Source organism: Polypterus senegalus, chromosome 13 (assembly GCF_016835505.1).
Source record: "Polypterus senegalus isolate Bchr_013 chromosome 13, ASM1683550v1, whole genome shotgun sequence".
NCBI lineage: Eukaryota > Metazoa > Chordata > Cladistia > Polypteriformes > Polypteridae > Polypterus > Polypterus senegalus.
The window spans coordinates 123,401,665-123,416,377 of NC_053166.1; the positions used below are offsets into that span (position 1 = coordinate 123,401,665).

The 14,713-nt window shown below is 42.0% G+C and overlaps 1 protein-coding gene across 2 annotated transcripts in view; it reads right to left on the bottom strand.

The window, feature by feature from the left end:
* grid2ipa (glutamate receptor, ionotropic, delta 2 (Grid2) interacting protein, a) overlaps window positions 1–12,877 on the bottom strand; it is a 39,812-nt gene extending 26,935 nt beyond the window's left edge. Inside the window, exons 1-4 of one of the 2 annotated variants that reach the window (XM_039775475.1) lie at window positions 12,778–12,877; window positions 12,232–12,485; window positions 11,590–11,922; window positions 7,748–7,902 (exon numbers count right to left, since the gene is read on the bottom strand). In XM_039775475.1, coding sequence (XP_039631409.1) covers window positions 7,748–7,902; window positions 11,590–11,922; window positions 12,232–12,485; window positions 12,778–12,862 — 827 coding nt within the window. In that variant the 5' untranslated portion in view covers window positions 12,863–12,877. Of the gene's footprint in view, window positions 1–2,606; window positions 2,672–7,747; window positions 7,903–11,589; window positions 11,923–12,231; window positions 12,486–12,777 lie in introns of those variants that run through there. The other variant, XM_039775477.1, reaches the window with a different exon arrangement.
* Window positions 12,878–14,713: the final 1,836 nt, after the last annotated feature.

Genomic DNA, 14,713 nt, shown 5'->3' on the forward strand with positions numbered 1-14,713 from the left:
TAGGAATGGTGTGGGGAATTAACAGCTTAGCCAGCTTTAAAGGAAACCCCACCAAAAACATGCATTTCCTTGAAGGAGCTGGAGTGGCAGGGCATTCACACGATTAAAAGAAATGAAAAAAAAAAAAACTCTCAACTGTCAAAACTCTTGTTTCCATGACAACGGGCTCATGAATTACTGCAGTATGCACCTCAAGAGGGTCCATCAAAACCAAAACACATGGGAGATGTCAACTCTGCTTCTCCATGAACAGCATGTGGCGTCACTCTTGTCCGAGGAGTCTGAGAATCTGAGGGCTGCTACTGGTTACGGTTTGGGGGTAGGGGATGGGGGGGCGGTTTGCCTGCCTAGAAAGAGTAATAGAGGCTTTACAGATGCTGCTTTCGGGTGCCAGCTAAGAATTTGATGCCATATTACACAGGATAAAGAGTCCCAGCGTTAAATAAAACAGAGCAGGGATTTGATGTGGAGCAGAAAATCCCTAAAAGGGTTTACTTATTCAGATTTATGCAAATCCCAGTACATTTAATTCAAAGCATCCTCACAAATATTTGCACATTCAAAGATAACAAAGCAACCAGGCCCAGAAACCCAAACAGCTTAAATTACACCATGATTTTCCCTGGTAGGAGAGCCAGGATTTATTCAGAACCCATGGATCTGGACTTCCCTGTGGAGGAACAGGGCTAGCAGGATTCCATCCAGTTCAGCCTCAGACACCCAGGCAGACCCCTTGAACATCTTCATAAATCCAACTCTTTCAATTTTTGGTGTGTACTTTCTGATGTCAACAATGAGCTGTGCTGCTGTGAAAAACAGGAAGCAGGAAAGTCTGCACTGAAATCAATCCATGATATCTCAAAATGTACAGTTCAAGGTAAGCTATCCAGGTAATTATGGGACACAAAGGTTCTTTTCTTTCTATAAAGGCACTATATATATATTAGTCACACTATTCAGAACAATGCCCTCCGAGGACAGAGCATCTGAAATAGCTTGGTTCATCTGTGGCCTCATTTAAAATGAGGACATGAGCCTAAAATTAACCGAGGAGCGGCTCAAGGACAGGCAGCAGCCACAGCAGAGGTGGCACACGATCTGAAGAAAGTGCCAAACCAATTAACAACCCAGTCAGGAGAAATGAAGAGGATCTTAAAGTGCCACAGGCATGCCTGCAAGGCTAATAACAGCACCCTGAGCAGACACTCTCAAACCTACAAGTGCTGCACCTTACACCACATGCAGAAGTGCCAAGAGCATCATACCACTAGCACTCTTAGGTTCACAGTGGTAGTAAATTGTAAACTCAGTTTCACAACAGAACCACCCACAACTTCATCCCCTGGGACAATAAGTTTAATATCAGTATCGTCCAAAACTTCAATTTTGCAGCACAATGAGCAATACTTCAACAACTTTCTAAGCTTCACTGCAATAGCACACTCGGATCACTCCTATAGCAGACAGCACTACACTACCACAGCACAATAAACTTCATACAATCAACATCAAGAACATCCTTCTAGCAACATCTGGGACTTCATTCTAATAGTAGCCTGAGTATCACACTAGTAGCAGACTAAAAGGCGCACCAGTATTACACTGATCTTCACTCCACATCATTATCTTTGTAAAATTTACACCAGGTGCATAATGAACATCACTCTAGCAATACACTGAGCTTGTGCAGTCACCTGAACTTTACACGAATGCACCCCTGAGTGTCACCTCTACAGCTTCCTGATGTTCATTCCATCGCCACTCTGATTTCAAACAAGCAACATCATTGAATTTACACCAGTAGCATCCTGTATTTTACAGGCAAAATACTGAGCTTTATAATGGCAAGACCAAGAATTTAATTCCAATATCATACTAAGTATCACTAAAAAACCATCAGCATCACAGCAATCATACCCCAGGTGTCACACTAGTAGCACACTGAGCAATACCCGTACAGCTTTCTGGTCTTCACTCCAACAGTGTCCTAAACAGCTGTGTCCTGAGCTTCATGACAATAGAAGTCTGAGCATCAGATGAGCTGAGCCCTGAGCCTCACTTCAGTGACACAATAAAATTTCACACCAATCGTACAAAGAAGCCGACAGTGGCAGCACCCTACACTTCATACTACCTGCACTCTAATCTCTTCATACAATTAACATATTAGAAATCACACCTTCAATTTCCACCACTGAGCATCACTGCAGCAGTATTCTGAATTAGAAGTGAATTTACACACATGTAAGCCTGCTGCCCCAACTTTGCATTGTACTGTCCCATGCCAAGAATATTAACCCCATTACACAGTTCCTGCTGAGATGTATGTACAAGTTCGCAAATGCAGATACTAAGAAACGCTCACATTCACATGCATGTGCTGTCATGTACATGTTAACTAAATTCAGACATACAGTTGCACTCCAAGATAGCAAGAGACATCTGCAGAACCGGCACATACTTGCATACGCACACACACACATATACCTGCAGGCATAGCCCCCTTCCCACCATAGCCTCCTTACTGCTTTGCCTCCCACTTCTCACAACATACAGGTCCTTTCGGTCAGGATCACAGGACAATAGATGGCCAGCAGTAGCATTACCGAAAACGGCTGGAGAAGCTTTTACTTTTCCCCATCTTGACACTTTGTGAAGATTACATCCAATACAGACTTGATCAGAGGTCAAAGGTGAGTAGCAGGAGCACAGAGTGGCAGCGCAGCCTTGTTCAGCTGGGCTTCCCCAACGCTTTCCAGAAGGCGATTGAGACTGTGCTACTGCCTCCGATCAGAAGGGACATGACGCGTGCAGAAGAAAGCGGAGCAGCAGGTCCCATCTGAATTTGAAGGCGTGCAGAAGCAAGCAGCCACTATAGCAGAGATAATTAGACGAGCTGCGATGAGGCCTGGTCGACAGCACAATTAGAAGACAAGGTGCTTCTGCTCACATGGGACCACAGGATACAGGAAACAGCAAGTGGAGCCCACTGCTCGACAAACCAGGATCCCACCACACAGCTGGCTATCCCACACTCATCTGATACTCCCAGAGGAGTGACCCAGCTTTCACGACTTAGCCATACTAATGATGACTGTAAAAATGAGTCCCCCTCTGCCTTGATCAAGAGTCTCAAAGTGTTCATCCCTTTAGGAAGAGTGTGCCACAGAGAGCTCAACACCTGCACATGAACAGGGCATAAAACTGGTGTGAATGTCAGTAGTCTACTGATAATGGAATGAAATGAAAAACCCCAGTAGGGCTGGTGAGCAAGGAGGTTGGAATTGGAGGTCATGAGGCAGTCTTCAGTCATATCATTTGGACCTTCGGGGAGGCTGAAGTGGGTCAATGCATCCACAACACGGATACTGTTCCAAGCTATGCTCATTAATGCCGAACCTTGATCCTATTAACATGTGAATTCAGGATGAAATGAGGTGACCGAGACAATGGACAGAAGGGACTGGCAAACAGCCAGGTGAGGACTGGGAGCAAGGGACAAATCTGAAACAGACTCCTGCACCAGCAGAGGGCCCCTAGAATGTAGCCAGCAGCAACTCTACTCACCCAAGACAGCTCATCTTAGCATCCCTCGTCTCGTCATCCTCGTCCCACAGAAAGATGCCAGTGCAGAATGGAGTGCAGTCGACTACTCACCCTACACTCCAGAGAAAGCGGCAGCGAAATGAAATCTGCAGAGGCTTAGTGATGGATAAGCAACAAATCCATCTAAGCCACAAATAGCAACAAGCAGACAGATTGACCAATCGGCCAAGTGACCCATACGCTGAGGAGCAAAGGCGGGCAATAGAACTGAATAAGACTGGGTGGAGGGTGCAATACAAAAGAGCCTGGGGGGAGGCCCATCCTTCTCGGGGTCAGAGGGAGCTCACATCAGTGAGCACAGGGGTCAGCTTAGCAATCCTCTCTATTGGGTGATAAGGAGGGACTGAACTGGGTGGGGGTGTGACTGGGCTCTCACTCTGCTCAGTGATGGGGGTCTAACTCTACTTAGTGTTAAATGACACTTCTGCCTTATGTATTTCAAAAATTGATTCCTTCTGCTCTCTTCATTTTGCTCAATGCTGGAGATGAGGACCTCACCTCACGCTAGAGGATCTGGCTACACTTTGTGGCAAACTGGTACCTTTAACTGCACTGAGAAGTTTAGGGGAAGCCAGCTAAGTATGAAAGTTTATCATATAAAGTCAGAAGTGAAATTGAAGAAGACCCCTAGGTTATCAATTCTTATCACTTTTCCTGTAAACCAGGGTTCTCATTCAAGCAGCACTAGGCAAAATGCTATACACTGCTATACGTTGTTCATTCAACGTCAATTTTCTCTTTCAAGCAACTTAAGATTAGTCATTTAGTGTTGCAGCTGGAAATATTTGGTTTCAGATCTCAATCAAAGTAAAAAAAATTTGTTTGTACCAAATTAAGTTATATGGAGGGAATAAACATAAAAATCCTATTTCATTTAACTTAATATTTTAGGTTGTTCATATGCTGTGTTTGAGGGGCTTTTGTATATTCTTTCGGTCGAACTTTCCAGTTTGATGGCTTTCCAACTGCCAAAAAAGAAGAACAACTTAAAAAATGGATTTACTTCAGTAAAACAAATGATTTGCCTCAACTCAGCTAAAAAGAATTATATTGGTTCAGATTGAAAATATTAAGTGTGAATCATCACATTTTTTTTTCAGTGTAGTATTTCATTCCAACCATTCTTCAAATCATATGAGATTCCTTGTTTTCCTGTATTTCTGCTCAGTCAGAGGGTTCAATATAAATTGGAGTTTTATCAGGGTTTTCCCACAGTATTCTTATTTAAAACAATCATCCACCCAAAATATGTGTTAATGTTATTTACCCACTATAGTTTGCAGTGATGGCAAAAATGTAATCTCGTGTTTTCATGAATAATGGAGAGAGAAATGTTTATGAGCCTATGGTGACTAGCACTGGACCACAGTAAAAAACATAAAACATCCATGAAAAAATGTCACGTTACTCGTGTCACATAATTCACTTGTCAAGTCATCCAGTGCACATGCATTCTGTGCTGAAATATTGTTCCATTAATATTCCTAGAAAATAAGAGCGCTGCATGCAGAGGAAATGCATTCACAAGGGATCAAATTTAAATTGAAGACCCGTTAATTCCCCTCATTCCTTGGTCAAAATTCCTCTCGAAAGCAGTGGCACCTATACATCACCATTGCCCATTTTTTAATTGGATTTCTATTTTAATCGAACTGTAACTGAGTCCTTGCTATTTTATGTCCACTTTTCAAAGGAATTTAGCAAAGTCTTATGAATTGTGTTTTAAACTCATTTTAGATTTCAAAGTTTTAGAACAATAGAGTGATTCATTTTATTGACTGTTTTTATTCAACTCTCCATTTTCTGAGCATGCTTATTCTAACACTGCATTGAAGACCTTATCCCTATAGTATCTGGTTCAAGGCACAAATCAGCCTTAGATGGGATACCAGTGCATAACGCACACACAGGGCCAGTCAAAGGCAACCCTAAGAAAATGTGAATGTCAATTTATTTATATAGTACATTTAAAACAATATAGGAATGCTGTGGCCAAAGTGCTTTAAAATAATCGAATAAAAGAAAAAAAAAAAACAAATAACATAAATAGAAATACAATATATGAACATAAATAAAATAAATAATAAATAGAAGTAATGTTATATAATCACAATGAGGACACCATCAGTATTACGGTCACGGAATGCAAGTGGACAGAAATGAGTCTTTAATCTCGTTTTGAACAGTACAATTGTAGACGACTCCTTAATGTAATGAGGTAAAGAGTTTCACAGGCGAGCAGCAGCAGCTGTAAATGCCCTGTCCCCCTTAGTTTTACATTTGGTACGAGGGACAAAAAGAGACAACTGACCAGAAGATCTAAGCACTCTGAATGGCTGGTGTAAAACAAACAATTTGGATAAATAGGCGGGAGCAAGCCCATGTAAAGATTTAAAAACTAGCAACAAGAAAGAAAGAAAGAAAAGTTATATTGATAAGGGGATAGTGTACAAACTCCACATAGACAAGGGCAAAGGCTAAGATTTAGCCGGCAACAGTAACCACTGTGCCCCCATACTTCCTTAAATTTTCACAATTTGGATTCAGTTTTTACATAAATGTGAATTAAAGTGACTGAAAAAACCATTCATTTCCAATGAACATAAATGACACATTACAATAACTGCAGAAGGAGAACAGAAATGAAATAGCTAATTAAGTAAGGTTCCATATTAAAAGGGCCTACGATAAGAAAATTGGATGGAGCAAAAACCTGAAGCCACAATCCACGCTAAACCACCCATCAATTTTCCATGGCCACATAAAATTGGGGGTGATAGCCAATCCTATCAGTAGAGAAAAGCACTCTACAGTTCACATCAAGAATACTAAGAGTGTCTCACATATGGCAGCATGGTGAGAGGTTGCGTATAGTTTACTGGGAAATAGAAGATGCCTCAGGAACTCTGGGTGGGATGCTAAGCATTTAGGTAAATCTATCTCTGAGAAGTGGCATCACCAAACTTTTTTTATTATAGCAACCTTTGTAATGCCTCATGAATGCCATGCTACTGTATAGTTGTTTATACAGTATATGTCAGAAAACAGGCAGGTTGCTTGGCTCCCTCGTGGTTACAGTGAGGGGCCTGATTTGGCATCCTCACTGTTCATGTTATAGTAGCCTACACTGCTTAATACTGTTGTTTGATTCTGTTTTGCCCAAGTCATGTTGCAAATCTAAAAGCCTAAAACATTTCCAGTGACCCAAATTGAAAAGATGTGATATATTCTATGGATTCTGTCCATCATTTTCAGCAGAATGAAGGAGAGGATTTGGTTTAAATCAACAAAATGCAAAAAGATCCTAATACAGTACAGATGTATTAAGCTGCAAAATGAAAAAAATAAAACTTTAATACTTGAAGAAATAAGATGCAGCAGGGGCACAAATCCATTTACTGCCAGTGCTCAAGCGGCATGTCAGCATGACACATGGGGTAGTGGGGGGAAGGGTGGGATTAAGCCCCTTGCCCGCTCTCTGCCATGCCAGATGGACATGCAGATTTCCTAACAGAGGTTCTAATCCTTGTAAACATGTGCTGTCTGCATTGGACAGTGCCAGGGCCCGTGAAGCCCCAGGATTGATGCTGTTCCTTTGATAGATAGATAGATAGATAGATAGATAGATAGATAGATAGATAGATAGATAGATAGATAGATAGATAGATAGATAGATAGATAGATAGATATGAAAGGCACTATAGATAGATAGATAGATAGATAGATAGATAGATAGATAGATAGATAGATAGATAGATAGATAGATAGATAGATAGATAGATAGATACTTTATTAATCCCAAGGGGAAATTCACATACTCCAGCAGCAGTAAACTGATACTTTGGGGAAGGAGCATAATGTGGGGAGAGGTGGTTAGAGATATGCTTCTGCAGCAATTTGAAATTAAATATGATGGATTAGAAGATATCAAGCGCTCAGAGCCAAAAGAGCAAAAACAGAGCAGCCATTGGAAGTGAAAAAGGCAGAAAAACAGAAGTAGGGCAAAATTGCTGAACTGATGTGAACTGGCCACAGGGGAACCACACTCAACTCATGATCTAGACACTCTGAAACAGGCAGCTGTGACTGAAATTTAAAGGTCCCCACTGACCCTCATACCAACACCCTCAAAGCTTGATACCTTATGCTGTCAATCAGCTGATACTGATGGTCTCCATTTAGAATCATGGGCAGAGCATATGCCAGGTAATCCACCCTGCGTTCTGAGGCATACTGCTTGAGGACCGTGAACAGTTTCTCCTTGACATCTGGATGGTCTCCAAGCACCTCTTCGATCTGTAAGTGGAGGAAAAGATCACCTTAGACCAGTGGTGATAATGTCAGTCCTTGGGGGCTGCAGCATGTCTGCAGGACTCTGTACTTCTGTCTGCAGGTTTTTGTTCTATCCCAGTTGCTTAATTATAAGTAAATTATGCTGATAAAGCACTTATTGCTCAAGTGACATTTTTCTGCTTCATTTTAGTTGTCTTGCTTGTTAAGATTTCAAACACTTAATTGCTAATTTTATTCTTAAACAGCTGCATTTGCTGTATCTGATGGATCCTTTTAAGCAATAAGATGCAAATGACAAAGGAACCAGCAGTTTTCCATCTAGCTTGTTTCCATTTACACCTGTGTGCATTCATGGTGCACTATCAGGTATAATTAAACACTTACAGATAAACTGAAAATAAAAGGTTAAGGACTGAAAACAACTCATTCATTTTAGGCTCCAAGTCATTTGGACAATATTCTTAGAAAGGAAAATATCTGCAATATAACAATGAACTGACATTGCTTAGTTAAAACACCACCAACGGAACATTACATTCAATAAGAATTGTTGTTGGCCAGGACTGATGTGTAATTAATCAGCTGAACAAAAGCCTGAAGCCATTGTGGCCCTCCAGGACCGACGTTGCTCACCCCTGCCTCAACCTTAGACCATATCAGACTTCTGCACTACATACCCAACCAAGCTTCACTAGTTGCCTCTCAGGAGACACCACCATAGACCTCAAAAACAAAGCACCAAAACGGATGCTTCATTTTCTCGCTCATGTTTTATTTATAACGAATGCTATTATCTATCCATTTCTTAAGCAAGCTTAATTCGTAACAGGGACACAGGGTGCTAGAGCCTATAGTGACAGCATTAAAGCAAAATGAGGTTTGCCAGACATATTCACTCATACACACACCCACACTCACACACTGCAGGTCATTCTAGATTTGCCAACTAACAAATTCTCGATTCTTTAGAGTGTGGGAAGAACCAGAGCATACAAAACACATTCCAAAAACAAACATAGACATTGGGAAGGTCTGTAAACTCCACACAGATACTGACTGGGTTGAGGTTCAAGCTGATGAGACACCAGTAATATCTGAGCTGAAATGTAATCATGTGAAATACCCTCCCAAGCAATGACTATCTATGAAACACGTGGCCTACACTAATAATCCTATGTCAGACAGGGCTGACAACACACAGATTAAAGATGCCTGAGCTCCTGCTGCTGCATGGCTGCAGCCATAATCCTCAGAGAGAAGCATGGTGAAAGTGACCCATGAAAATCCAGAAGGTCTACTCAAGTGACCTAGAGAGAGTTTGGGTCAGAAAGTGAAGGAACATATGCACTGATCTGGAGAATTAGGGCCCCAATATATGGTTCAATTACTTAGACTGTATTACAAAAGTCAGCCAGGAAGTCAATCTGGTAAGAGTCTGACAAATTATTAGTGACCTCCAAGTGAGATGCCACGTAGGTACACATAGACATAAAGCAATGAAGCAGCCATCTTGGGCAGTAATAAACACAATTAAATGGTGAGGAAGAAGACTAGAGAGAAACAACGCAAGTGAAAACTTCAGCAGGACACAGAAAGAAGAGGGGTACATATAAGGGACCCAGCACTACTACTATACTCAGTGCCTTGAAAAATATTCAGCTTTCACTCCTGTTTTCACATAAATGATTGTTCCAACCTAGGATTTTGATCAATTTGACTAGGAATTTTTATCTGTAAGTGAAACACTCTTTTGAAGAAAATAAATAATTATAATTATTTTTTAATAATTGTAAACTGAGTTCCACTAATAACCATTATGGACAGTTCTCAGAAGCTCAGCTCCAAAACCTCACGCTCCTTCAATGATCACTTTACAGCAATTTTTAAATGGAACAGTCACTGAACAAATGTAGTGACCCATTTGTAAATCAAACCCATTTTTACCTATGAAATCCAAAATCAGTAATTGTTCCTTTTCTCATTCCCTGTCCCCAGTTATACTAGACAGGTTGAACTTTTGAAGTGACAAAGCTGTCATCTATTATTGTCTGTCCCTAAAAGATCTGAAATATGAAGCAAATTGTACTTGGGGGTGCAGTAACAACTGAGAGGATATGTGCTACTTTGCTCTACCTACTTAGTAATACAACATGCAGTGCCACGAATGTGCATAGAGGCATAATGCATGGTGAAGATTCTAAGAGAGCACACAGATGAGCTAAAGGTACATGGCCTGCACTGTTATAAAATGGCACACAGGGGAACTGCAGAAAACTGGTATAGCGAGTGGGGCTAAAGTGTCAGTGATGTACACATGTAGGATCTGAAATTTCCACTTAAATAAAATGCAATGAGTCAGCATAAAAGATGCCCATCACTGTTAAGGACTTGTATACTGGACAGCTTCAAAGATTATTTATGAGATTGGGACAACACTATTAGTGACGTGCAAGAACCCAGAATATAGTGAGACAACACTATATATTTATTAAATGGACATGTAGGTAGGCTTTACAGCTTTGCTGTAAAAAGACTGCCTTCACTGTTAGCAATTTGCACATATTTGAAATGCTTGGAACTGTAATATTGAGTGGGGCTGTAGCATACTGTAAATGAAGTGCAAAATCCCTCCAGGGATTGGGCCAAGAGGGATAGCACTCAGCACTGGCAATATATGCAAGGGTAGGCTGTAAAAAGATGGCCTATAGAGAAGGCTTGTGTGGCCAGTTATTTGGCATGACTAGTTGGGGCTGTATTGTCAGTTACAAGAGCTAAGCTTTAGCGGTTTGATTTATCAAGTTGGGGTGCAGCTGCTCCCATATATGTTGTAGCATGTACAGTATATCTAGGAAGACAGTCCACACTGCTATTAATTCAAGAACAGGTGAACATTGATGTACAACTTAGCTCCAAGGATAGCGTATAAAGTTTTCAATGTTTTCTTAGATGGAATTTAGACAGCTGGACTAGAAAAAGACGGCCTGCACGGATAGAGCTTTGTGCATATATGTGCAATAGGAAGATGGAGATTGTTGTATCATAGATGTGCACATGTTAGCTGTAGTGAAATGGTATGCAAAATCAAAAATGTGCAGCCAGGTATGTTGCAGAGAGCTAGCATACAGAGAGCTGCACACAGATAAGATGGATGAAATCAGTATGGGTATCTAGGTTAAAAAAAACCTAGGCTTCAGGGTATTAAAAGGTGATCTTTGTGATCAGATAATTATAAATAGATTGCCCAAAACCTTTCAAAGATGAGCACATGGGTCAGTTGAAATGACTCAACCTAAAGTAGTAAGTTGTGATAAGCCCAGAAGTTTGATGCAGAGAGAAAGCGTGGAGAATGTGGTTGTTGTATCAGTGATGTGCACGTTTGCTGCAACAGCTTGGCTTATGGAGCTGGCATACAGAATCAGAAACATGCACACACACATTATCAGACATGTACAAACATTTCAGCTTAGGGTGACAAGCAACATGCAGGTCACTTTCAAGAAGTCAGCATATAAAGACAGCCTTCAGGACTAGAGATGTCAACAGAGGCAAGACGAAGATAGATGGCCTGTAGCACCAGTGATGCACAAAAAGACAAACATAAATAGCTGGCATCCTTAATCCAGACATTTAAAGTTATTATATGTAAATAAGAATAAAATACAGCAATACGCAAGTTATCATATGGGGTACCTTTCTGTTGAATTCCAGTGCCTTGTTCTTACGGTCCTGGTGCACATCACTGCCACTCTGATCACCTTCTCGTATGCTGCCGCTGGCTCTCTTCTGCCTCCGGCCGAGACACAGAATGCCAAGCCTAAGGTTGCGGCCATGTGAGGCCTTGATCATGGCGGCTGCTACCTCATGTTGTTTAACAGGAACTCCATTAACCTCTAGCACATAGTCGCCAACCCTTAACCCACTTTCATAGGCAGGTGAGCTAGCAGTGCAGTCTTCAACAAGGAGGGGGCTGTCTCCTACAATGGTGAAGCCAAAGCGACCATCTGCACCAGGAGGGATGTCCACCTGCAAAATCATTTGATAATTGTTAGCAGTTTACCTCAGCAATTATCATCCTGTGAGGAATATAAAAAAAACACCAAGTAAATTGTGGGCTGCCATTCTGAGAAACACCAAAATGATAGCTGGGCACTGAAGAGCTAATGCACATCAGTCACTTGGTGTGAGCGAGTGGTAAGCTGGAAGTCTAGTACTTCTAGTGCCTTTTACTAAGCCTCAGCGCAAGATTGGGTGGGGAGGCAAGGACATCTCCAAGACATATTGCAAGAATCAGTTTATATAAACACTTCTGGACATGTGACGTAAGAGGCTTACCTGTTGGATACGAGAGACCACTCCGATGCTTGGTGGTACAGTCTTGCAGTGGCGGGCCACATCAGTCAGTGCCTCAGCAGTCATAGAAGAAACATTCTGGCCTTCAATTTCCAGAATCTGGTCTCCCGGACGAAGACCTGCCACATGAGCACTGCTCCCCTCATCCACCGAAAGGATGTAGCATGGCCCACCACCACTGATGCGGAACCCAAAGTCCTCCGGCCAACTCTGGTTTGATGCTGGCATGCTTAAATCTGCAAAAGAGTAGAAAGATACTTTAGTGGAGAGCCGTGGTCAGTTTTAGCTTTAAAAATTGTATACTGCAAGGTAGTGCTCCTCACGGTCACCAGCCTTTTTTGCTCAACTTTAATAAGAATAAGTTCTGGAATCTCGATTAGATGCTCTGCCCATTTTCACATCAGGATTGAGACTGTAACCTATTTCCACGATCACCCCAAATGGTTGGCCCAGTAAAATTTAAATGCAAGCATCAGCCCTATTTTCCCACCAGATCGCCCCCAAAAGCAAACCCCTAAAAGCACTTACTCAGATCGTTGCCTACCATCCGGGACTCAGAGATGTCTAACTGAGGTTGTTTTCGAACCTTGCGGTTCTTAAGGAACTTCTTCATAGTTAGTTCTTTGCAGCTATTATAGAGTTGGAGCCCCTTAGGTGAAGCACTGAAGCAGTTTAAACCTGATAAGTGAGGCACAGAGGTGGTCTGAGCGGCAACCCATCAGAGCACTGAGACAGGTCACAACAATCCCTCACGGTGCACTTGCTGAAAACCAGTCTGTTCTGGTAGAGCCGAATGGTGTCTCTGAGCCGCACCTCTCAAAGTAGGACAAATGGGGGGTGGGTGGGAGGCGCGCTAATTATTTCATGTGAGGGCTCCCCAAAGACCTAACTTCAGAACGCACACCTCTGCCTCTCAATGGTGCGGCCCTCCAAGGAGTGTCTGTCCCAGAAAGAGGATGGCCACACAAACCACTTTGGAGTTAATTGCTGTTTCCATTTAAATGTTGTACAAATTTGGGGGGGCATATTAAAGAAGCAGACCAAAGTGCAAAGGTGATGTGGGAATGAAGAAGAAGGGCATGAAGATTGACTGGACAAAGCCAGAAGAACGAATGTCTTAGTGTTTGAGATTGGGTAATTGTGAAGGTCATGCTACAGAGAACAGTTGTGAGAACTGTAAAAGGAAACTAAGGAAGGTGGTGATGGCATAAAGGAGAGTGACGGTGGGGAAGTAGGAGTGCTGAAGGGCGGAGTGATTGAGGAGATATTAAGAGGTCAGCTTACACTTTACAGGGAAAGGCAACTTCTTTATGCTGTCTACAAATTCAGGTGGACGCTGCTGACAACTGTAAAAATTATAAGATCATTAAAGTCACATGTACAGACTAGAGTACATTGAAATTTTTACTTGTATGTGTTCATCAAAATTCAACACATCTCTACTCTCCAGTATTTTGATTAGTGAGTATAACTAATTTACAACTTTTGTATTCTTTACCAGAAAAATCTCAGAACACAACTAACAACACATAAGGTATTTTGACTCCTGCTACAAACTCCATACTTACATTATAAAATTATGAGATCCTAGGGAATATTTCTCATTCCTCAGTACCGACAGTAGGTGGCTATTACACTAAGCCATTCAGTCATGCCAGTCATTAATCCCATTAAAACAGTCCACCCACCTCTGTTTCACGGTCCTCACTCTCAATCCTCCTGTTGCTTCAGGGTTCTCTCATATTGTACATACACAGTGCAATATAAAATTTACAGAAACCCTCCATCACCTGGCCAGCAGCTGGCCACTTATCAAAAGCTGTCATATATAGGACTGACTGGCGCTGCTGGAATAAAGTTATTAGAGATGTGAGGAGCGTGGAGTGTGTACCAATCCAATCCCAATGCCTGGTGTACATGGTACTACTCCCAAACAGAGGACAGATGCCTCTTACCTGTGTGGGCAGTGAGCAGCGACCTGGAAAGCTCCACACAGCCACGGTGTGTGCAGTCTGTAGACACCTGCACGCAGCCTGCCGACCTGATCTCTAGCGCTAATTCAATCCTGCCTCTGTAACTTAATAGGGCCTACCTGTCATTCTGAGGCCTGATGGAGGTTTCATGTTCTCTTGCACCCAGCAGAGGGATGGGTCGTAGCAGTGCAGTGGCCCACTGTATTAAACTGTCAGGTATAGGCAATAGGAGGGAGCAGGGAGATAAAGCTTTATGCCTAATGTGGTCTGAAGGAAGCCACAGAACCTGGGAGAATTTAAAGGGAGTGCAAAGGCTAAACTTGGAAACTGCAATATCTAGCTTAAGCACAAATGGTCTGGACAAGGGTGTGCAAAAATATGCAAAAAATTGCCAAAATCATAAATGTTAAGTTGTCAACCACACCTCTCTTTGTGAGCTGCTGTTACGTCAGAGCTCTTTAATTCACCCAGAGCCCAGAGCTGCCTCTGCA